The following is a 24,837-nucleotide window of genomic DNA, read 5'->3' as shown; positions in this document are numbered from 1 at the left end:
CAGGGCTTTGTATTTTGTTTGCTTTGTCTTTTGTTTTACTTTGCTATTGTTTTGTGTGTTGCATTATTGTGATTTGTTTAGATGTTTAATTTGCCTATTATGCTTAGTTGTGTTATTTCTTGATCTACCCCGTTTCTTTGGTTTGTGTGACAGTAAATTTGACTTGGTTCTCTTCTGGCTGCTGTTATTAGTCTCACACAAATTGTTTCCTTTTTTCTCACTTTTGTTGACTTTTCCTTTTATTAATTCAGCAAATAGGAATGCATTTGTTGTACTCTCCCATTCACTTTGTTCTACATTCACCAAACTATAACGACTTCTGCTGCTGAGAAACGTGAAAATAGTCCTTTCAAATTTAGAAAGTGTATTATTTGGATTTTGGAGCACAACATACCATGCCAAGCTGTTAAAAAGCATGCAATGGGTATTGCGAAGCTTAGATATGGTTATTTAAAGCAATTCATTGAATCTTTTTGTGGAAATGTAAAGTATCTGATCATTTATTTGCAAGTCACTTATGAACATTATTAGCAAAAGAGACTCAAATGATAAATTATAAAGAATATAATTATAAATTATAAAGAGGACTCAATTCCCGTTAAGGAATAAAATGTGAACTTTGGAATTGAATGTCAATTATTTTGAAATGAGCTTTCATTTCTTTTGGAATTGATTCTTTATTCTTTTGCAATTGACTCTCGAAGATGACTCTCAATTCTTTTGTCACTGACTCTCGATTTATTTATTTTTAATTGAGTCAATCCATTTGTAATTGACTCTCAACACATTTTTTATTGACTCGATTATTTTGCAATTGACTCTGAATTCTTTAAAAATTGACTAGATTTTCTTTAATTTACTCTTTCTTTTTCTTTTTTTTAATCCCCTCTAGATCTTTTGGGAATTGACTCTTTATTCTTTTGTATTTGAATCTCAATTCTTTTGTAACTGACTCTCAATTTATTTATTTTTAATTGAGTCAATTCTTTTGTAACTGACTCTCAATATTTTTTTAATTAAATCAATTATTTTGCAATTGACTCTGAATTCTTTTAAAATTGACTCTCGGTTTTCTTTAGAATTGACTCTTTCTTTTTTCTTTTTTAATCCACTCTCTATCCTTTTGGAATAGACTCTTGATTTTTTTTGGAATTGACTCGATTCTTTTGTAACTGACTCTCATTTTTTTTAATTGACTCTCAGTTTTTTTTTTTTTTTTTAGAATTGACTATCTTTTTTAATTGACTCTTGATTCTTTTGGAATTGATTCTCAATTTTTTTTTTAAATTGGCTCTAGGTTTTCTTTAGAATTTACTTTCTTTTTCTTTTTAAATTTATTCTTGATCCTTTTGGAACTGACTCTAGATTCTTTTGAAATCGACTCAAAATGTATTTTTAATTTAATCATTTTTTTGTAACTGCTTCTCAATTTTTTTCATTGACAATTCTTTTGCAATTGATTTGAATCCTTTTAAAATTGACTCTTGACTTTCTTTAGAATTGACTTTTTCTTTTTTAATTTTTAATTTACTCTCGATCCTTTTGGAATTGACTCGATTCTTTTGTAACTTACTCAATTGTTTTTTCTTGACTCTTGATTCTTTTGGAATTGACTCTCGGCCCTTTTAGAATTTACTCTAGATTTTTTTGGAATTGATTCTTGAAATAATGTAGCGTTTAAAGTCTGATCTTTACAAGAAAGCATTAGGAGGGAGAAAAACAGCAGAGAACGGTCTGCAGTGCCTTTTGCAATTACAGATTTAGTCAGACTACGTCTTATGTAATTAGATGTGGTATTTGTCTCCACTGAAAGCAGCAATTCTCTGTGGATTCAGAGAAGAAACAGCGTTTAAGTCCAGGCTAATTCAGGCTTTGAGAAAGCTTTCTTCAGGCCACAGTGACAGACACAAGGTGCTAAAATGACTAAATTTGACTGATTTAAGTCCAAGTTTTGCAATGTGAGAAGCATGAGTGGTTTGTAGTTCAAAGAAGTATGTGCGCTGTGCTGATACAGGTGTTTACATTACACTAACATCAGGTACACTGGCACATGTAATTTTACAACAAATATTTGTTGTGTTTCAAGGATTTTTAGTCACATGTGCCTGTTTTGAAATGTTAGATGTTTGTAAGGGTGCTTTCACACCTGCCTTATTTAGTTCAATTGAATCGCACTAGAGTTCGTTTCCCCTTTTGGTACGGTTCGTTTGGGCAGGTGAGAATGCAGCAATCGTACTCGAGTGCGCACTAAAAGTGGACCAAATAAGCGTACCGAGACCTGCTTGAAGAGGTGGTCTCGGTACGCTTTCAAACAAACCTTGGAGCGGTTCGTTTGTGGTGAGAATATGATCTGTACTAAAACAGGTCCAACCGCAAAAAGTACTGCGCGTTTTGGACTAATTCAGCTGCCCTAGGCCGATGCGCTGTGCATTATGGGATATGGAGGAAAAATATTTGTTGACAGCGCCTTTTACCAACAGAGAGAGAGGGGAAAACATTACCCGATGGATCGTTGGTAATATTTCCACAAGATGACCATGTTGCAGTTTAGCTAAATTAATTCACAGCGCCTCCTGAAGTGACGAGCGATGCAATAAACACTGTTTTCCATCCGCGGCCGCACTTCATTTTCGTAATGTATAACGTAGTTTGTCTAAAGCAGGGATACAATTAGCCAGCGCAGTCGTTCCCCCAGAGTAAAAGGTTTTGTGTTCACTGGCATTTTCCCGCACGTGAATTCTGGCCAATCAATAAGCAGTTTAGGAAATATGTTTAACAACATCTGGCCAATGAGAGATGTGGATTTTGTCAGATGACTGCATTTTGGTTTGTTTCAGCTGGTTCGGACCAAAGCCAGCAGTGTGGTGTGAAAACAACCCAAAGACGGCAGAAGATGCAACAATGTATCATTTATTGCGCTTGGTCCAGACCAAATGAAGCGAACTACAGATGTGAAAGCACCCTAACCGTACGTTCACACCGAAAGCGGCGAGAGCGTCAAAGTAGCCGGAAGTCATTCATTTTCAATGAGAGCCGGCGGCGATAGGCGACGATAAGCGGCGAGGAGCAGAGCGGCGCGTCTTCGCCGGCGTGAGCGTCGAGGAGAGTTGAAATGAAGTCAACTTTATGGTAATGAGCTATAACGCGTTTCGGCGGCAAGCAATCAGAATGAAGACGTCCACCGCTTGATAGCAGTTCAGGGAACACAGACCTGTGAACTTTGGTTCCGACCACAGTTGTTCCTAAGGGTTTGATTATTGCGGTCGCCGGATTTCCAATTATTTACAATGTTTTCTTACAGGAACATACATTAAATAAGTCACTGGCGAGTTACTGATGTTCATTAATGTTATATAAATTTATCTTTAAAAAGCGGGAATCTCACGCGATGTGACAGTACAAAACAGTACTGCTGCTTCAGGATATTTCAGACATATGGACACATATTGGATAAATAGAGCAAAGCCACACCACACGCAACTTGATCTTCCATTGTTATATGAATTTGATAAAAAGTGTGCACTTTGGTGTGAACGTACGGTAAGACTTGCAAAAAAGCATTGTTAGATCATCTAACCAGAGTCATAGGTTCAGTATTTATCATTCTCTTAGTCTTTAAGAGAGAATTTAGCAATTATCAAAATGCTGTCAGGTGTCTTCTTGACTTATTTATTAAGATATTCTAAAACCAAGTGTTATATATTGACTGACTTACGTACTTATGGTCTTAAAATTTTCAAATAATGTTTAAATCCAGAGAAATATGTATTGTATCAGGTGTATTAATGCTAATAGCATTACACAGCCTCGATATTTAGTTTTGGTGTTTCATTACACTGCACAGAACAGAATTATTACAGAACCCTAAAATTTATTCAGTATGCTAAAACATTCTGAAGAAGCTGAAGAAGCGGAAATAATGGCATGTGGCATAACAAAAGCTCTGTTGCTTTTGTGTCATATCTCTCATCAACAATTGCTTCAATGCTCTCATTTACTTTGTCAGCTTTCAGCATTACTTAGCTTCATACTACCATCATATTCACTAGTTTTGAATACTTATGTTCATCCATCAAGATGATTTCTGCAGGTGTCTCATGGAATATAATGAAGAAGACAACTTCCATGATTCCACACACTGACAAAGAACAATAAATATATATTTGCCTCGAGTTAAAAAAAAAAATTTTTTGATGAACACGTGCCCTTAATGTTCAACTGAAGAAAAAGTTAAATAAATTAGCAGCTAATGTTCATTTTTAAGTAAACTATACCTTAAGTTTGTTATTTTAAATTGAGTGCTGTCAACATTCAAGATTTTTTTGTTCAAACTATTTTAAAATGAGCTGAAACAACAATTCTTGAAATTTTGTTGCCACAGCTTAAAGGACACCTATGGTGAAAAAATCTACTTTTAAAGCTGTTTGGAAATACATGTATATAAGTATAGTGTATATAATGTCGTATTGGGGTGAAATAAAAACACCCAGTCCTTTTTTTTAAATTTAACAACATAAAAATGGTGGACCAATTGAAGCGGTTTTCAGATCGACCACAACTTGATGTTGGAGTGCGGTCCCCCCGCCCACCAATATTGATTGACAGCTGCGCACATTAACATGTCTCCGTAGTAATGCATAAAATCATATCGACAAGACAGGACGAGCGCAAAGTAACCGGGAACAAAAGGTCTGTTCAGTTTGCTAGGAACATCAATCATCATTAGTGATCAAGAGTGAGTTTTACAATTTTAACATGTTTTAAAGCGTGTGCATGTGTGTAATGAAGTACAGTGATTCACTTCAGATTTACTTCATCACCACAGCTGCGTGTCTCTCTCACTGTCTCTCGGTGTGTGTGTGTGTGTGTGTCTGCGCTATGTATATGTGTGTGTGTGTGTGTGTGTGTGTGTGTGTCTACACTATGTATGTGTGTGTTTGTCTGCGCTACTTGTCTGTGCTGTGTGTGTGTGTCTGCGCTGTGTGTGCGTGAACTCATTGTTGCAACTCCACAAAAAAAATGCATCAAATACTGATTGATTGGTACTGTAGTATTTCTCACAAACGTTACGTGAGATCTGCTTCCTGAGGCAGCCGAGGGCGGCGATTGAGGCATGTTGCTGACAGGCCGTGGGAACAGTGGGCGGGGATGATTAGCCTTAAAGGCCCAGTGCAAAAGAAACAGCAACAACCTTTTTCCAGCTATAATACAGACACTTCAAACAGCTATAATACATACTCTGATGGGTGTTTTGAGCTGAAACTTTACAGACACATTCTGAGGACACAAAAGAATTATAATAAATATGAAAAAGGGGTAACATATGTGCCCTTTTATTATTATATGTTCAGCCCATTTAAATTAGTAAAAACTGACAAGTTAATTTAATTCCTTCATGTTGTCCCAAAACAAACCGATGGTGTGAAACCCAGCATTTTTTAAAGTGAATTAGCTACTGTATATGCACAGCTAGTGTTTTCAGCCACTGATAAACATATGGTTAAAGGTTTATGTGACTATTTTCCATTTCCTAAGGTTTGTGAATTTGTTTTTATGTGTACAGTATAAAAATTCCTGGTTATAAAAATCTCAACTTATAAAATTAAGTTAGAACAAAATTGGATTAATAATTTACAATGACCTAAAAACAAGCTGTCAGGACTAACTAATCATATATTTTTTTACAGTGTAGGGATGCACTGAAATAAAACGTTCTGCATAAAAATGAAAAATTTTGCCAGTCAAAAACCGAAACCAAAAATTATTTGTAGTATAATGGCTACAGTGGGTACAGAAAATATTCAGACCCCCTTAAATTTTTCAACCTTCGATATATTGCAGTCATTTGCTAAAATCATTTAAGTTAATTTTCCCCCTCATTAATGTACACACAGCACCCCATACTGACAGAACAACACAGAATTGTTGACATTTTTGCAGATTAATTAAAAAAGAAAAACTCAAATATTACATGGTCCTAAGTATTCAGACTATGTATTTAGTAGAAGCACCCTTTTGATCTAATAAAGGCATGAGTCTGTTTGGGAAAGATGCAACAAGTTTTTCACACCTGGATTTGGGGATCCTCTGCCATTCCTCCTTGCAGATCCTTTCCAGTTCTGTCAGGTTGGATGGTAAACGTTGATCACCAGAGATGCCCAATTAGGTTTAAGTCAGGGCTTTGGCTGTGCCATTCAAGAGCAGTCACAAAGTTGTACAAACAGTACAAACTTAATTGTTATGACTCCATTGTGAATATCAACTAGGCCATGCCAAATAAAGGGAAAATGAAACGGATCAGGGGTGTGTTCCAAAAACCATCATTAGCCAACTGAGGTTGCAGGTCCTGTAATTAAAAACATAGTTCATTGATTTGGTTTTTCCCAAATCTGTTATTCCAATAAACATTCGCAAACTACATTGCAAACTTGAACGTTTCCAAATACACCTCTTAAGCTGTAGCTAGAGGCATATTTCCTGGTTGTGTCCTTTTCCCCGTTATCCCCCCTATGTGCCCTATTGGTTTAGAACATTCTAACATTTAAACTAGGAATGATTAAAAAGCAGTAATCTCTCTTAGATGTAATTTGCTTTCAAAGCATTTTTACAGTTTTAGCAATTTTCATATTGACAATTGAGCTCCCTTTGCAGAGCCCTTTCAAAACATTGATGTCATTTTGAACACAGCCGTGGCTCATGACGAAAGCCATTAGTGACTTATGATTTAAAAATGGAACTTTTGTTACATCTTCAAAGCTTGTAAAAACAAAAATATAGCATACATTAATGCTTTTAATTTCATTCATTTTCTTGTCAGCTTAGTCCCTTTATTAATCCGGGGTCGCCACAGCGGAATGAACCGCCAACTTATCCATTACATTTTTACGCAGCGGATGCCCTTAAAGCCGCAACCCATTTCTGGGAAACATCCACACACACATTCACACACACATACACTACAGACAATTTAGCTTACCCAATTCACCTGTACCGCATGTTTTTGGACTGTGGGGGAAACCGGAGCACCCGGAGAAAACCCACGTGAACGCAGGGAGAACATGCAAACTCCACACAGAAACGCCAACTCGAACCAGCGACCTTCTTGCTGTGAGGCGACAGCACTACCTACTGCGCAACTGCATCGCCGCTTTTAATTTATAAATTTTAAATTGAAAGTTTATACGTTTTTATAAAAATTTATAAGTTTATAAATGTTATGAAAATTTAACAAGTTTATAAAAATTTACATTTTAATTTAATTTAATTTTAAAATGTATCTGTACTGTAGGCCTATATGACATGGACTTGTTGGTTAGAACATCACTGCAGTGATTTTAATATGTCAGATTGCAATAATAATAATAATAATAATAATAATAATAATAATATTATTAAATTATTATTATTATTATTATTATTATAACAAATTAATAATAACAACAAATTAATAATAACAACAAAATAATAATAGTAATTTTTTTTTCTTTTCTTAATAAATAGCCCACTGTAAATTACAACCATTAGCATACCGATTTATATATTATTTATTGATTAGAGTGTTAGCTAAGTGGTTTTATGTTGTAGAATAGAATATGGCATATTCTCAATAATAGTTGTAAAGGAAACATAGGCCCTATATGTGCCATTTATATATTATTCAATTATTATGGAAAGTGATTGCATGTTTTTAACCAAAACTAATATTGGATTTTTTTTTAAGTGCGTGTGCATATAAAACAATCATTTGCACAAAAAATATGGGGTTCTTCTTTATTATAAGTTGTTAGTCCCTCCTTTTTAAAGGTTTTGAGACACTACGTTGTTATTTTCCCAAATGATGCATCATACTATTATAGTTCAGCTGCAAGTTACGTCGTTGTTTGGGAAACGCACCCCAGGTCAGTTCAGGTCACCTTAAAAAATGAAGAGTTGCTTAACAATTGCATGTTTTGAAATAAACAAAAACATTTTTCTGGTCAACAAAGATGCATAATTCACAATAAGACCAGAAACACAGTGTTTAAAAAATGTGGTTAATTTTGTTGTCATATTTTGGTCTAACAGCAGCAGTCAGCACAAATGAGTGTGGTCCAGTTGAACTGGGCCAGCGGTGATGCTCAATGCACCTGCAGGACAGGCTGAAGTCTGAGCTAAACACACAATGACACTTTGCCGCAGCAGCATGTCATGACCTTCCTATCTTTGGCTTGCATTGCTCTGTACTTAAACACAAGAAAGACACAGCTAGAGGTATTTTTAGAGCTCAGACTGGTGAATAATGGATGCTGGTGCACGTTCCCCTCCTCCATCTCCACTCTGTACAGTGAATACCAGATATACTGTAATACTTAACACAGTTGATGGAAAAATGCATCCATCCTTTAATTAAAGCGATCTTATTAATGACTTGTGTACAGTGCAGACCAATGGCACGAGCTTGCCATGTTTCTTTGTTTCAGTCGTCAAGGGGAAGCTACTGTTGCTAGGCAACTCATGATACAGGTCAATAATACCCAGGCAGCTTCCAGAGGGGCTTTGGGACGAGGTCTCCATTTCAGCTCATGAAATATTAACACCGGCACATCTGCTGGAATCCCGTCTTACTCAGCTTATAGGAGTGACAGCAGAGATACAATGGCTGCAATTCCATATTATGCTGGAAAATGCCTTATTATTGATCAGAGATTTGGGTATAAGGAGGTAATTCGAGATAATAGCAATAAACTTTTACTGTACATCTAAGCTTAATGCAAAACACAATAGTTAGATTGTTCTTGTTACTAGCTTAAATCAATTGCTACATTTCTTGACAGTATAAACCATTTAAATGAACAAATTTCAAACAATGTCCAATAAGACGCTGAATCAAATGTGACATTGTGAAGAATTAAGTTTTTTTCATAAAATGTGCTTAAATAATAATATTACTATATAAAAATACTACATACAGTTGAAGAGCAAGAAAATGTTCACAGTATTTTTTTCTTCTATAGAGATTCTTATTGGTTTAATTTTGACTAGAATAAAAGCAGTTTTAAAATTTTTAAACACCATTTTAAGGTCAAAATTATTAGCCCCTTTAAGCTATATTTTTTTCGACTGTCTACAAAACAAACCATTATTATACAGTGACTTGCCTAATTACCCCAACCTTCCTAGTTTAGCTTTTAAATGTCACTTAAGCTGTAAAGAAGTGTCTTGAAAAACACAGTAAAATATTATTTACTGTCATCATGGCAAAGATCAAATAAATCAGTTTATAGAGATGAGTTATTAAACTATTATGTTTAGAAATGTGTTGAAAAAATCTATACGTCAAAAAGAAATTGGGGAAAAAAATAAACAGGAGGGTTAATAATTCAGGGGGGCTAATAATTCTGACCCCAACTGTATATAATATAATTCTACGATTTTATCATGCAATTTATGCTAAATCAGCGTTTTATTAATATATGCTTTGCTGAGCACATACTGTACTGAACATTAGATTAGTCAGTACTTAAAGACACAATTGGAACTAATCTAGCAAGAAAACTTAATATCAGAGTCTAATAGATTCACCCAAATTGATATATCTGGGGAAAAAAATAAATAAAATGTTAATTTATTTATTCATTCAATCATTCATTCATTTTCCGTCAGCTAAGACCCTTATTTATCAGTACTTGCCACAGCAGAATAAACCACCAAGCGGATACCCTTCCAGCCGCAACCCTGTACTGGAAAACACCCATACACTCTCACATACACACTCATACACTACGGTCAACCTAGCTCATTCAATTCACCTATACCACATGTCTTTGGACTGTGGGGGAAACCGGAGTACCAGGAGGAAACCCCAACACGGGGAGAAGATGCAAACTCCACAAAGAAATGCCAACTGACTCAGCCAGGACTTGAACCAGTGACCTTTTTGCTGTGAGGCGAGTGCTAACCACTGAACCACTGGGCTGCCTCTAAAATGTTTATAAAGAAGAAAAAATTAGGAAACACATTAAAAAATACACAATTTTGTAAAAAGATTTTAGTTTATACATTTTACAACAACTTGTTTGAAATTAAATGTATTATCTTTCGATTCCTAAAGTTGATCCCAAACTCTTATTTTAACATAGATAGATATTTTTTAGATAGATATAGATACTCTTATTTTAGGTTTATAGATAGATGGTTTGTTTAAATACACAAAAATGTATTGTATGTGATCTATATTCACTGAGATATGGATTAATGTTGGTGTAGTCAATTATGCTGAGCATTATATATATATATATATATATATATATATATATATATATATATATATATATATATATATATATATATATATTACTCACTATTTACTTTATATTAATTACAAATCTTTTGTTCATCTTTAAATATTATTTTATAACTATTATTTTTTTTTTATAATTACCCAGTCAAATATTCTTCAAATTATCTTCTTTTGTGTAAAAAAAAAAAAAAAAAAAAAAAAAAAAAAAAAAAAAAAAAAAACTTTTGTAACATTGATGACAGAATATTAATTGCTGGCTGTCTTTCATTGAAACTCACTGTATGATTTATTCATCAAAAACTCAGTCAAAAACTAAGTTTAATATTTTATAGAATAATACATTAAGACATACAGTATAGCAATGATCTGCAGCTTTCTCCATGCAAAATTCCAGCATAAATGAATCAATTCCAAAGCACATTAAACCTAATTATCGCGTTATACAAAGGCGAACTGAAAGAGCGCGCGCGCACGACAAAAAAGCGCTCGTACAGTATGGATGAGCGAGCGTGCACTTAGCGCGCGCCAGTTTGTTCAAAAAGAGCGCGCCCCCGACACGACAAACATCAACAACAGCACAAGTTTCCTCTCAGCACGGGTCCACTTATTTAATCTCATCAGCACCTTCACTTAATACGGGAGGGGGTTCTTAAAAAAGCGGCTCAAACCCCCGCTGTCAGTATTTATCCAGATGAAGAGGAATACCTGTCAGGCTGAACACAAAGGACGGGGAGTTTTTGAGCGTCCCTTCAGGATCTCCCTCACTGCTGGATCTCTCTGAACGGGACACTTAACAGAAATAATGGTTCAGAATGTGATTCTGGTGTTTTTCCGCAGGAGACTCAGTCAGCGGCCGGCCGTTGAAGAGCTGGAGAGCAGAAACATTTTAAAACGTGAGTGCTACTAACATTACATTCATTGAGGTTGGTTTTATATTCGCAGATTGTCCTTGATGTCAATTCAGAAAAGTATCCATTGCAAATTCTAAATAAGGATATTAGCAGCAAAGGACTGTCAAAGTAACATTGTTGACAATTATACATTGCTAATGTTGTTTTAAAGTGTTACTACATGCTATTTCATACCGAATATGCAAAGTACTGTGGTAAACAATATAGACACCGTGTCATTGTTTAGAAATGAACGAATGTGCAAATATAAAACCAATTTACCTCAATCACATAATCAGCAAGACGGATAACACAAGTAATTAATCTGTGTCGAATCATTTTGACTGTAAATAATAATGAATGTCATAAAATTCATGAAAAAAAAGAATGTTATAAAAGTAAAGAACGGCACAGAAATAAATACAATCGCTGCGTGTGATAGAATAAATGCATAGGTTGTCAGAAATAATAACAATAATAAGTGCTCCTAAATAATCCATGCATTACTAACTACACCGTAAAAATAGGAGAAGGGTTTACTTAAAATAGCTTGGAAACAATTTTCACTCAGAAAAAGCAAATAAATCTTCAAAGCTTTGCCAAGCAAAGACTAATAATTATTTAATCACAAATGTTGTTTATTTGAGAAATCAAGTAAATGTTATTGACCTTTTGTGAAATTTTCTTAAGTCGTATATTTAAATAAATTACAATACATATATTTATTTTTTTATTCAAGATGACTACAATTTAAAAAACAAAAGAAGCAAATAATGGCCTTTAAATGACAGAAATTTACTTTAAAATAACCGTCATTAAATTACATAATTAGTCAGAATATTTAGCACTTCTTTGAATTTTTTTTCTTTTTTAAATATTTCCCAAACGATGTTTAACAGAGCAAGGACATGTTCACAATATGTCTGATAAATTTTTTTCTTGTTGTGAAAGTTTTATTTGTTTTATTTTGCCTAGAATAAAAGCAGTTTTTATTTTTTTAAAAACAATTTCAAGGTCAATATTATTAGCCCCTTTAAAAGTATTTTTTTTTTCAATAGTCTACATCGTTATACAATAACTTGCCTAATTACCCTTACCTGCCTAGTTAACCTAGTTAAGCCTTTAAATGTCACTTTAAGCTGTATAGAAGTGTCTTGAAAAAGATCTAGTCAAGTATTATTTACTTGGCAAGTAAATAATCAGATACAGTACACACGGTTACAAGTAACAAAACACAACTAAATACATCATTTGCAAGCTAGAGTAAACGAGACAACAATTTTAATCGCACATAATTACACTTGTGAAATGGAGGAAGAAACTGATCCATGATGCACTGATCTATGTTCTAACTGTCTTAACTGATCCTTCCTTTAACAAATGGCCGATGAAGTCTTCTTTGTAAGCATATAGTCTCCAGAAGCACTGGAGCTGCTCAAGGCTGGGCTATAATGCTGAGGTTTCATCTTTGGGTAACAGTTAGAGACTGACTTCTTTCAAGTGGCGTCTGTGTGTGTGTGTATGTGTGTGTGTGTGTGTGTGTGTGTGTGTGTGTGTGTGTGTTAGGTTATTTTTTTTGTGTTAGTGAGCGGGGCCGCAGGTTTCAAATCTCCTGGGTTTGCGCGTGTAACTACTTGTGTTTTAAAGTTGTGTCTTCGCGAAACACAGACTCGTTATCAAGACATCTCATTTAAAGCACTATGAGTCGACTCTTTTATAGATGAATCAATAGTTTTAAACACTGTACACGTACAGATTTAAGCCTTAGCTGGAAATTTCACTTCACTTAGAGCTGTGTTCAAGGGCGTAGGTTTGCACTTGACATTGGTGGGGACTGGGGACGAGTGAATCAAATCCCCCCACACCCCTACCAAGAATAAATATATTATTAATTAATCCTCCCTTTATACAATTTATTAAGTTAAATTAAATAGTCAGGCGCTTAACCAAGGGGGTTCAGGTGGTTTGAAAAACCAAAAGTTTGATTATTATTATTATTATATTTGATTTTATCTTATCATTCAAATGGCCAAATTCTCACTAAGGAAGGTTGAATCATGCGCTGGCCAGTTTTTTATTTGTGTATAGGCTTCAGTTTTTAATTTAAATCAAGTTTTAACAGAATTTTTTTTTTTAGATTGTCATATTTGAAGAGTTCATATGCAAAAACCTTTATATGCCATTTAATATTTACTTTTAAAATTAGCATTTTTCTCCAACTTCTGTGTGTGGATTTAACTTTTAGGGTGACAAATATGTTCTTTTCATTGCCTTTAAAGTGAAATAACTGAACATAAATATACGAGGCTGAGAAAAATGCTCATTTACATGGCATTTAGAGCTTTTGGCATCTGAACTCTATTTCTTTATTCTAAGAATTTAAAGTTCTTAGAAAATTCTAATTCTGAGTATTTTTTATTATTTATAAAACTGTAATAAAACTTACAGTTTAAATGCACATGTGTAAATAAAGCAATTTGATAAAATGGTTGGAAATATTTTTTGTACATTAAAAATATCCAATGATCAAACTATCCAACAAGATAATCCAGCAAAAATAGTTTCTTAATATCTCACTAAAATGTAATATTTATACCTTAATTAATAAGAATGAATATTTAATCAGATGAATAACTGCAAAAAGGTGCAGTTTTTCAGAAAACAAATAATCTCTCCTTTCAATAAGCTGGCCACAGGCCTAAAAGTGTAATGTTAAAGTAATGTTAATGAACTGATAAAGAGAGAGTTTAATAAACACTTTCATTTATTTTCGTACAAATTAAGCATGTCTCATTATTATTAAAAGATTTAGCACAGGCTGTAATTTTTCTGACAAATTGTTTCACCCAAACTTGGAGATGTTACTCTAACGTTAGAAATTAGGAGAACTGACAGGGTCATATACGTTTACAGGTGTTTATTCTGCAGTTAGTTTTCAGGCAATAATGTATAATAATATATCAGTCTGCTTTAACGTTAAACTGACCATAAAATCGGCGAAAACACTATAGCGGCATTATCATGATGGACTCATTCAGTATAGCGAACTTGAGCTTATGTGACTTACACTTTTCGTAAAAAAAACGCTCTTTATGTCCACATTTTTTTGCTACCGCCATCCTCACTTGTACGTGTCACACACCTCACGCAAACCCTCGAGCAGTTGTTTTGGCACTGATTGTATCTGAAAGCAGCCTCTATTGTGACAGCAGGGAAAGGCACAGCCAATCACAATGTTCATATGTGTTTGAGTGCGGTGCGACTCGAGGAGAGGAGAGTACGTGATTTAACTCTTTCGACATGTCTAGGTTTAGATTGACAGCGCAATGTTTTTTTTTTTAAGTGAATTAAATTATTGGTGGGGACATTTCAGTATTTGGTGGATATTGGTGGGGACACGTCCCCTCCGTACACCCTAAATCTACGCCCCTGGCTGTGTTACAGACTACATAGAAGGTCATTTTCAAAAACCCATAATATGGACTCTTTATAATTATCTATGCATTTATGGCTACATGGTGAGGACAGTGACTGACCTGGACAGACTGTTGTGCATATATTTAGTTCATTCATTTTCTTTTCGGGTTAGTCCCTTTATTAATCTGGGGTCGCCACAGCGGAACCGCTATCTTATCCAGCATGTTTTATGCAGCGGATGCCCTTCCAGCTGCAACCCATCTCTGGAAAACATCCATTCACACTCATATACTACAGAAAATTTAGCCTACCTAATTCGTCCGCATGTCTTTGGACTGTGGGGGAAACCAGAGCAAACTCCACACAGAAACTGACTGTGAGGCGAAAGCACAACCTACCACGCCACCACGTTGCCTATATTTAGTTTATTAGAGTTTTTAAAGTCTTTTTGTTTTTTTAAAGAAATGTTATGTTGAAAAAAAGTGCATGCATGCAACTGGAGTTTGCTTGTTTGATACATTTTGACAAAAATATGTGGCTAAGAAATAACTAGATTAGATTTTTTTTAAATTAGGCAAGTAAAAATCTTTTCCAATTAGATGAAATTTATAAAAAAAAAAAAGTCTTAAGCTGCTTCCATAATTGTCTTTAAAAACCTTAAATTTGACTTGATAAAACCTGCAGAAACCCTGAAACAACCCTGCAGGCTCAGGACGTCAACATCATGCCAGATTGAAATTGTACCCCAATGTTGTGGGGATGTTGGATTTTGTTTAGGAATGAAAATTGGGTTGACGTCAGGTAGACATCAATGTCGAATGTCCAACCTAAAATATCAACCTCTGATCGTGTTACACATTGACGTTGTGTGGACGTTACCACTATGATGTCTATCAGACGTAAATTTTGGTCTCTTTCTAACACAACCTAAAATCAAACAAATATCAACGTAATTTGACGTCATTATTGAACGTCAAAATAATGTTGTCCTTAGACGCTGACTAGATAATGAATTTTGGTCACATAACGTCACAACCTAAATCTAACCTAATTTTAACGTCTTATAATGTTGTGTGCCTGCTGAGAAATATGGTTTACTGATGTTAACAAATGAAACCTTACTGTAAAGGACTACAATTTAAATTCAATGAAGTATTAATTTTTATAACAATGTGACTATGCAATCGATTTCTTAAATCAAAATACTTAATCCTACCGCAGTTTTAGGGCAAAGATGTGATTGTGTTTTCCATTGTGTTCCATTGTGTCGGCACATCAGAGCACATGATGTGAAATAGATATAATCTCTGTGTCAGAAGAGCACACTGTGAGTGACCCGTTTGATTCAATCACTCAGACTTTCTTTGCTCTTTCAGAGAGGAACGATCAGACGGAACAGGAGGAAAGAAGAGAGATCAAACAGAGACTCAACAGAAAGGTAAACTGCTTTAGCATCACTTTTACTCTTTCTGATTTATGTGTGCTGCTGCTCAATAAAATAAAAATAAAGTTGTTCTGTAAAGTAGGTTAAAACACTGAATAAAAACGAACCGTTTGAAGACAATTGGTGTTTTTCTGAAGGAGAAAACATTAATGTTCTGAACTAGTTGAATCAGATCTATTTAAAGGTCCAGAGCGTAGACACAGAGAAGAAAAGAGCTGAGTTTGCGAAGAGGAAAGCTGGATGTCAGTGCAAGAGATGTAGACAGCAGTATGTCTACGATGATGTGTTTACAAAATAGCAAATACTGTTTATTATTTCAAAATAATAGTAATTAAATATGGCAATATAAAAAACCCCGTCAGTTTCAAATGTGGAAATGTTACTGTTTTTGCTTAGCTCATTCTTCACAGTATATGCAATTAAACGCACATTACGCATCAGACATTTTTATTGTTATTATAATTATAATAAAACAAAAGTAAATCTATTTTATTATGCGTTTTTTTATTTTAGAATCATAATATTTTGGCCAGTGTTGAGGAAAGTTAATTTTGAAAGTAATGTATTACAATATTAAGTTTCCTTACCTTTGCGTTGGATTGATCTCTTTCAGAACTTGCAGTTTTGTTTATCTTTTAACAGAGGAGCTCTGCAATTAACAATGATTCGTATAACCTACACCATCATTTATCTTAAAAACACAAACTAAAATATGGTTTAGGACAATGGTATTTTCTGAGAACTATTAAAATTTGTGAATTTAAACCAACGTGATTGCTTCTTTTGTACTTTTTGTCTTATAAGTTATCTAAAATCCCTGTCCACTAAAACAATCCCCTTTTCTATTTCTTCCATGCTTTCAAATAATTAATACATTCTCTCGATAACTATGATTTATCATGACTGCGTTCATTTTATTTCAGCAATTCAGCTAATTAGTTCAAATAAAAAAGTAACATTACATTTTTTTTTACAAAAAAATAACTTAATTTACTCGTTGCTAGTTAATTTACTCATTACTTAGGAAAGTTACTCATTACTTAGGAAACTTATTACAAACTCTAATCACTTGTAATGCGTTACCCCAACAATAAATTTGGTTTATGTCCATACACTGGAGTTGTCAAGAGTACCTACTTCAGAAATTTCTGCAGCATGAGGACTTTATGATTGTTTATGAGCGTCAAAGGTGGCTGATCTGTTCGGCAAAATATTTGACTGCGTCACTGCTTGTCAAACAACGAAAATGATATAACTACCACAATGTCTAATGTGCTGAGCGAGAGCACTTCTTACTGAATAGCGCATCATCGATGACTTAAGCGTGCAGGCCGTTGAGGGAGACAGGAAGGGGTATAATTGTCCTTCGGCCCGGTTCAAGGCAACTGTACATAGTGTGAGTACGCCCTAAAATTAAAGCTCACCAAGTGCCAAACGAGAGTAAAAATTTGCGTTGGTGAGTAGTGTACATAAAAAACAGGCAATTGCTAAAAAAATAAAATAAATCACTGAATTATTACAAGAACGACGGACAGTTTTTAAAGGACTTTCACTATTTTTAACGTAGGTGAATCAAATAGCATCTACCCCATGCTGTGTTTATTTGTTTATTTTATTCTTTATTTATTAAATCTGCATTAAGTACAATTAACACTGGCAACTGCAAAAAAAAACAAAACACTGAATTATTTTAAGAACGGCAAACAGCAAAAGTTTTTAAAAGAGATTAGCTGTTTCTATTGTAGGTGAATCTAATAATTTTTTGATGAAATCATGATTGGCTGGTCATGCAATTAGGCCAGGGGTCCACACTCAGTACTGGAGGCCCAGTGACCTGCAAAGTTTACTTCCAGTCCTAATAAGACACACCTGGGCCAGCTAATCAGGCTCTTACTAGGCTTTCTAGTAACATCCTTGCTAAAATCTAGCTAAAATCTGCAGGACACCGGCCCTCAGGACCGAGTTTGCAAACCCCTGATTTTGGCTATACTTCAATAATTCTTGACCTCTTAAAAGGGCGGCACATTATGCAGTTTAGACATTGATGCCACAATATGTGCATGCGAAATAGACACATCACAGGATGCATTATAGAGTGAATTAGGGCTGCACGATATTAGGAAAATCTGACATTGCAATTTATTGTTTTGCTGCGATATATATTGCGATATAATATAATTTCATGCAATGATTTGAATATAGCTCTATTTGGAAGGATCGAATGGGGTGATCAAGAATTTTTGTATGCAGTCTTTTTGCATGAAATATAATAAAACACAAGCATACATTAATATGACAGAGCACAAATAATCGATGAATAAATTCCTTATGGTTTTCTGGGATGTCTAACAATATACAAATACAGTAATTGAACAATCAAACGTAAAATAACACGGTCATCATTTTATAAACAATTGTATACAATAATATAATAAATACTATTTAATAATACCTTTAACTTTAATAAATAATCTAATCTCGCGATGTGACTATTGCAGACAAACACATTCCGTTATCGATGTATATATTGTTCATCCACTGGGTGAACGTTTATCATGCGCTTGTAGTTTTATGCCCTGTGACTGTGCATTCATGTCAAGCTAATTTAGAGCATTCAGGCACAGGAAATTCTAACGTTTGTAGCTTTAACAATTATTTATTGCGTGTAAACAGTGTTATTTTACATTTTATTTTCATTTCTGTTCCTGAATACTGTTAAGACTAAGAAAACCATCAAACACTTTTTTTTCTTGTGTATCTTTTATATATTTACCTCTGCTTGTAATTATTCGTTTATTGATTTTTTTTTTCAGCTTTGTCCCTTTATTATTCCGGGGTCACCACAGCAGAATGAACCGCCAACTTATTTAGCACATTTCCAATAATATCCAGCTGCAGACCCACAGAACCACACACGTTTGAGGCACACAATCTAGGCAAACCTTATATGGTTACACCCAAGGTTAATGTTATTAGTGTATTATCGGACATCATCATGGTCGTGACGGGTGAATGGGGAACAGTGTTTCCGATCGCCATTCAATATAATAGACTAAGTTTTCTATCATCCATCATAGATGATCAGTCACTATTTATCTGACAGAGTCAATATGGCAGATACTCGTTTGCTGGCCTTGCTGAACGATACAAATTGGACAGGTTTAATTTATATAATGGATTCATTTATAATGAAGGAAGATCAAGTTAATAATTATATTAATATAGTCGATAATACATCTTTATATGTAATACAAGTCTTTTTACACGTTTAAATGTATATATTATTTTACTCAAGAGATTAATAATATTTATTTGCTTAATTTTCCAATAACAATTTTATTAATGATTTCCCACATTAAATACTATCATTTACAGCAAGTAATATATTGTTTTTAAACCTTAAAGTACTGGTAATTTGTGGTCATTATAGTTGTAACATGTACGTGAAAAAAGTCATAAGTGTTTATCCAATCATTTTTATTTACATAATCTGAGTTCAGAAAAGATAAAACGATAAAATAATGACATAATGACTGAAGTGGGAAGCCCTAAACCTTTCAAAGTCTAATAAATAGCAATCGTAGCACGGGCGGTCGCGATCGCGATCGCCATATTTGTGAAATACAGTAGGTGTCAATAATGCTCCAAAGGAGTTAGTTAGCTACCATATATGGTTTCCCTAAATCGTGTGTGCTAGAATGTGTGTGCCTGGGACGTGTGTGGTTCTCCGGGTCTGCAGCTGGGTATATCTCCATGATTCAATATATTCTATTGCAATATATATTGCAAAAAAACAAAATGCTGCATGGTGAGTCCTATAATTGTCCTTTTCCAGCCAGTGGACTTTTGCTTGCAACATGTATCTCATAACTTGCATTGAGCCCTACCAACAACCTTCTGTTTCTTCTCATAGCTAAACCAGAGGCCAACAGTTGATGAACTAAGAGAAAGAAAGATCCTGATTCGCTTCAGTGACTATGTGGAGGTGGCCAAAGCCCAGGATTATGACAGAAGAGCTGACAAACCCTGGACCAGACTGTCTGCAGCTGACAAGGTACTGACAAACAGCCTCAATTCAATTAGACAGCACAGAACAAAAACATTTTCTTGTGTTTTTTTATTTTTAGCAATTCAATCAATGTTAATAAACCTAATATATTAGTGAAGCAGCCAAAACATTATCTAATTTGTGCCAGTCAACATAACTATCTGAGTCTATCCTCATGATTGGGTTTATTCATTATAGAGTGCAGAAGTTACTCGAGGATATGTTTTAGTGTGTTTTATTTGTGCTTCTACAGGCGGCCATCCGTAAAGAGCTGAACGAGTTCAAAAGCACTGAGATGGAGGTCCATGCTTCAAGCAAGCATCTAACAAGGTCAGTGTGTGTGTGTGTTTGCCCTCTCACAGATGTGCCGGAGCTATTTTTAAATCAGCAAAATCCACACTCCCAAAAACAAACTGCCTGGTCAAAAATGATTTAGACATATATCCGTATTTTCCAGAAAACAGAGAGACATGTTTCGCCTTGTTGACTTTCATTTATATGTATGACAGTCTTTCTGACCATTTGCAGAATAGTCCAACAGGCTCCATAAAGAATTATGAACCATGATTTTCCTGGTAAAATAATTTGAATTAGATGAATTAGAGCTGCATGATTCTGGATAAAAAAAGAATCTTTAAAAGAATAAAATAAAGATCACAATACTCTCATGATTGAGAAAAACTTTCTGATTTTAAAAATTAACGACTAAACGTCACATGTTCAAAGCATTTCTTTCATTTTCTTGTCGGCTTAGTCCCTTTATTATTCCGGGGTCACCACAGCGGAATAAACCGCCCACTTATCCAGCACGTTTTTACGCAGCGGATGCCCTTCCAGCTGCAAGATATCTCTGGGAAACATCCACACATACACACACACACACACACACAATCATAAACTATGGACAATTTAGCCTACCCAATTCACCTGTAAGGTTGTCTTTGGACTGTGGGGGAAGGAAACCCACACGAACGCAGGGAGAACATGCAAACTCCTCACAAAAACGCCATCTGAGCCGAGGTTCGAACCAGCGACCCAGTGACCTTCTTGCTGTGAGGCGACAGCACTACCTACTGCGCCACTACGTCGCCATGTTCAAAGCAAATGGCAATAAAATAGAACATTACTCTTTGCTTCACTTGCAATTTGCTATTCATCTTGCAAAATAGTGGCCAGGCCACTATATGATGCTGGGGGAGGAAAATATTTCCTGACTCGCTCTTCCAAAACACCTCAAAGTTGCTTAATAATATTTAGATCTGGTGACTGTGCAGGCCATGGGAGATGTTCAACATCACTTTCATGTTTATCAAACCACTCAGTTTACCAGTCTTAGGGTGCTTTCACACCTACACTTTTGTTTCGGAACGTATCTCGTTTGCCCAGTTAGCGCGGTTCGTTTGGCATATGTGAACAGGGCAATCGCGCTCTGTTCCGTGCCAAAGTAATCGCTGTGAGATCGCTTGAATGAGGTGGTCTAGGCTCGATTGAAACGAACCCTGGAGCGGTTCGATTGCATTGAGAAAATGATCTGATCCGAGCACGGTTATATCACAGTGTTTTATGGATATGTAATAGGCTTACGGATATATGAAGAGAGAATTAGGAGTAGGGCAGGAAGTTTCGCGAGTCTCCGGATGCCCGCAAACGAGTGATGATCTCCCGGCGTCTCCCTCCCGGTCCTCAAATAGGCATCATCGCGCACCCTTCTCACCCCTCCCCATTGCGTCTCTCCTCAGACACGTCACGTGCGCACCATGTCAATCACCGCCAAACCACCACCTCACCTGACAGCTTAGCGGGACGCTACAAAATAAACCCTGACACTCTAACTAATGTAAGGAGAGTTTACTCGCACGTGACTTGTTTTAGCTCTTTTGGTCCGATTAGAAACTTTGCAGTGTGAAAGCGAACCGCTCCAAGAGCAAAGAGTAACAATGTAACAATTGTAATCTCTGTTTCGGAACAACTGAATCGATTCACAGGTGTGAAAGCACCCTTACTGTGTGTATTGGTGCATTATTATCCTGATACATGGTAAACTTTTTTATGCTTCACTCTGGGCATGCGAAAGTCTGGGTGGTACTTTTTCGGGGGTTATCCACACCATAACTCCCAGATACTGGAAAAACAGTGGAGGTGGACTCATCAGAAAAAAAAGTGTTTCATATTCTCCAATGCCCAAGATTTTCACTGCTGACACCATTAAAACCAATGTTTGGCTTTGGCACAAGTGACCCAAGGTGGAAACAGGAGAGTTGGAGTCCATATTAGATTTTGCAGTGGAGTGGGTTGTTGTGGTTTTGTTTTTTGGGGGGGTTAAAACTGGGGTAGCACCCAGACATCCCTTTTAGACCGCTTACACTTTAGTCCACAGTTATTCCTGTTGGATGTGGCCAGGTCACTATGTGATGCTGGAGGAGGAAATCATTTCCTGACTCGTTCTTTCAAAACATCTCAATGTGGCTCAATAATAATTAGTTCTGGTGACTGAGCAGGCCATGGGAGATGTTTAACTTCACTTTTATGTTCATCAATCCACTCTGTCACCAGTCTTCATGCTTCAATCTGGGTAGTAAACTTTTTTGGGGTTTCTCCACACCATAACTCTCTCAGACACTGGAAAGACAGTGACGGTGGACTCAGAGAAAAAAAAATCACATTATTCACAGCCCAAGATTTTTACTGCACCATTGAAACTGTGAATATGCCATTACACAACGTAGCAAATGAAGACAAAATTGACATTTTTGGGTGAATTATACCTTGTATATACAGTAAGCTAACTCTTTCAATGCTATTTAAAGTGTGAGTTGCTTAGCAACATACTGTGTGGAAAACAATGTAAAGTCGTGTGTGCTCTGTATGCATCTCTCCTGTCATTGAAATATAATTGGTAGAATTGTTAAAATGCTGGATTTAGATTGTTTCCGGGGTCGAATCAAGATCATGATCTTTTAATTATTAATTGTGCCGCTATACCGTACAAAAACTAAATGACCAACTTTGAATGAAATCATAGTTAATTAGGTATTAATGTCATAGTTAATACATAGTTATACAGGTATCAATGCTTCTAAATAGAATCCTGAACTTATTATAGACAACACAACAGATGACAAAAAGCATGACATTTTGGACAATATAGGTACATGTACCACGTGTGGATGTGTCACCTAGTGTGGTTCTGAATAACAAGTTCCTCTCTACATGATGATGCATTAGTGGGCATTAGAGCTCTTCTGTGTGCTCCTACTAAAAATAACTGATTGATTCAGTGCTGTAATCATGTATTGTTCAATTACATCATGTTCGTGATTGTGAAAGACACCTTTGTTGATTTCGGTCTTCTTGTGTAGGTTTCACAGGCCCTAAGAGGGGTTTTTCTTCTGTGAAGAAAATGCTGAATGTGGCGTTTATGTTAAACTCCTGGAGGAGCCTCTTCCAGAGTCGTGGCTTCGTCCATGGGATTCCCTTATTCTTCCAGCGCCATGGGCCAAGTGCTGTTTGGATGTGGTTACGCCAAGAGCTGCGTCTCCACCGCGGGCCGCCCCAGGACCAAACCTGAAGAACATCTGCGGATAGATTTAACCTGAGGCTGACAGGAGTGGAGCGGCAGAGGACTTTTTGATGTTTTTAAAATGGACTGCAATTTAGTGACTGCTAAGAAAAGAGTAAATGAATCAGTCCTGGATTAATGTTTGTGTACATGTAACCAGCTCCACTCTCAAAAATTAAGTAAAAAAAAAAAACACTTGAGGGTTAATAAGCCTGCTATAAATGAATTTCATACACTGTACAAAAGTCAGTTTGAACAGGGTTGTTCATGTCATCACTTGAAAAAAAAAAACTTTGTAAGCACCACTTGTCTTCAAAATACAATTTTGGAAATATTTCTGTGTTCTGTAATGCTTTTTACATTTTTAAAAATGTATCATGCTCATAGACTTTTGCTCAGCAAGGATGCATTAATATGGTCAAAAATAGTTTTAAAACAATAATATTGTGAACTATTTAGCATGTTAAACCAAACAATTCTATATTTAATGGTTGTGGAAAGGGATGTGGAACTACGCCTCTCTTTGTCTCAACCAATCACCTACTCCCAAAAAACTCATTTAAACGGTCGCGAAACACTAAAACACTCTTTTTGAGATGTTGACAGTCATATATGTGTCCCACATTGCTAAAAACACTATAAGGACACATATATTTCACTACAAATTGAACATTTTTTGTTTTGGCATTATTTTAAGCTAATTAATTCTCATGGTTTGAAAATAAATTTTAAAGCTACGTCACGGTCATGAGATCATTGTGTACATTCCAGCTTAGAGAATGGCTGTCTGTACCGGTAGGTACAACATGACTTCTTTGAGATTTCAGCATTAATGCATTAGTGCATTAGCATTAGTGAAAGACTTGGTTCGAACCAATCAGCAAGCTGTATTGTGTAAGAGGTGCAACTTGATTAATATGCATGATATAGCTTCGAAGACTGTTTTTACCTGTTACAATATTCAGAAGGCAGAGAGACGCCACATTGTGTTGCCAACTGTAATTAAAACAAGTGAAGAAGAATTGTTTGAAGACATGAGTCAGTGTTGCGTTTATAAATGTGCTGCAATGAAGGTTTTGTTTCCATTTCTCTGCGATGAGAGCAAAGTAAGTGTCTGCTAACACGCGACACAACTACTTTTGTAAGGAATACTTTATTTTTTTACCCAAGAGGTTTTTTTTTAAATCTGGAAATGATGAA

The 24,837-nt window shown here is 35.5% G+C and overlaps 1 protein-coding gene across 1 annotated transcript in view; it reads left to right on the top strand.

Moving 5' to 3' along the window:
* The window catches only part of phactr3a (phosphatase and actin regulator 3a), a 113,627-nt gene extending 89,656 nt beyond the window's left edge, over positions 1 to 23,971 (top strand). Inside the window, 5 exon segments of the mRNA NM_001114411.1 lie at positions 11,117 to 11,172; positions 15,963 to 16,024; positions 19,944 to 20,084; positions 20,332 to 20,408; positions 23,438 to 23,971. Coding sequence (NP_001107883.1) covers positions 11,117 to 11,172; positions 15,963 to 16,024; positions 19,944 to 20,084; positions 20,332 to 20,408; positions 23,438 to 23,453 — 352 coding nt within the window. The 3' untranslated portion in view covers positions 23,454 to 23,971.
* The last annotated feature ends 866 nt before the right edge of the window (positions 23,972 to 24,837 follow it).

This window comes from Danio rerio, chromosome 23 (assembly GCF_049306965.1).
Source record: "Danio rerio strain Tuebingen ecotype United States chromosome 23, GRCz12tu, whole genome shotgun sequence".
NCBI classification, from domain to species: domain Eukaryota; kingdom Metazoa; phylum Chordata; class Actinopteri; order Cypriniformes; family Danionidae; genus Danio; species Danio rerio.
Note: the sequence above shows the minus strand (reverse complement) of the source record. Positions and strands in the feature narration are given on the sequence as shown.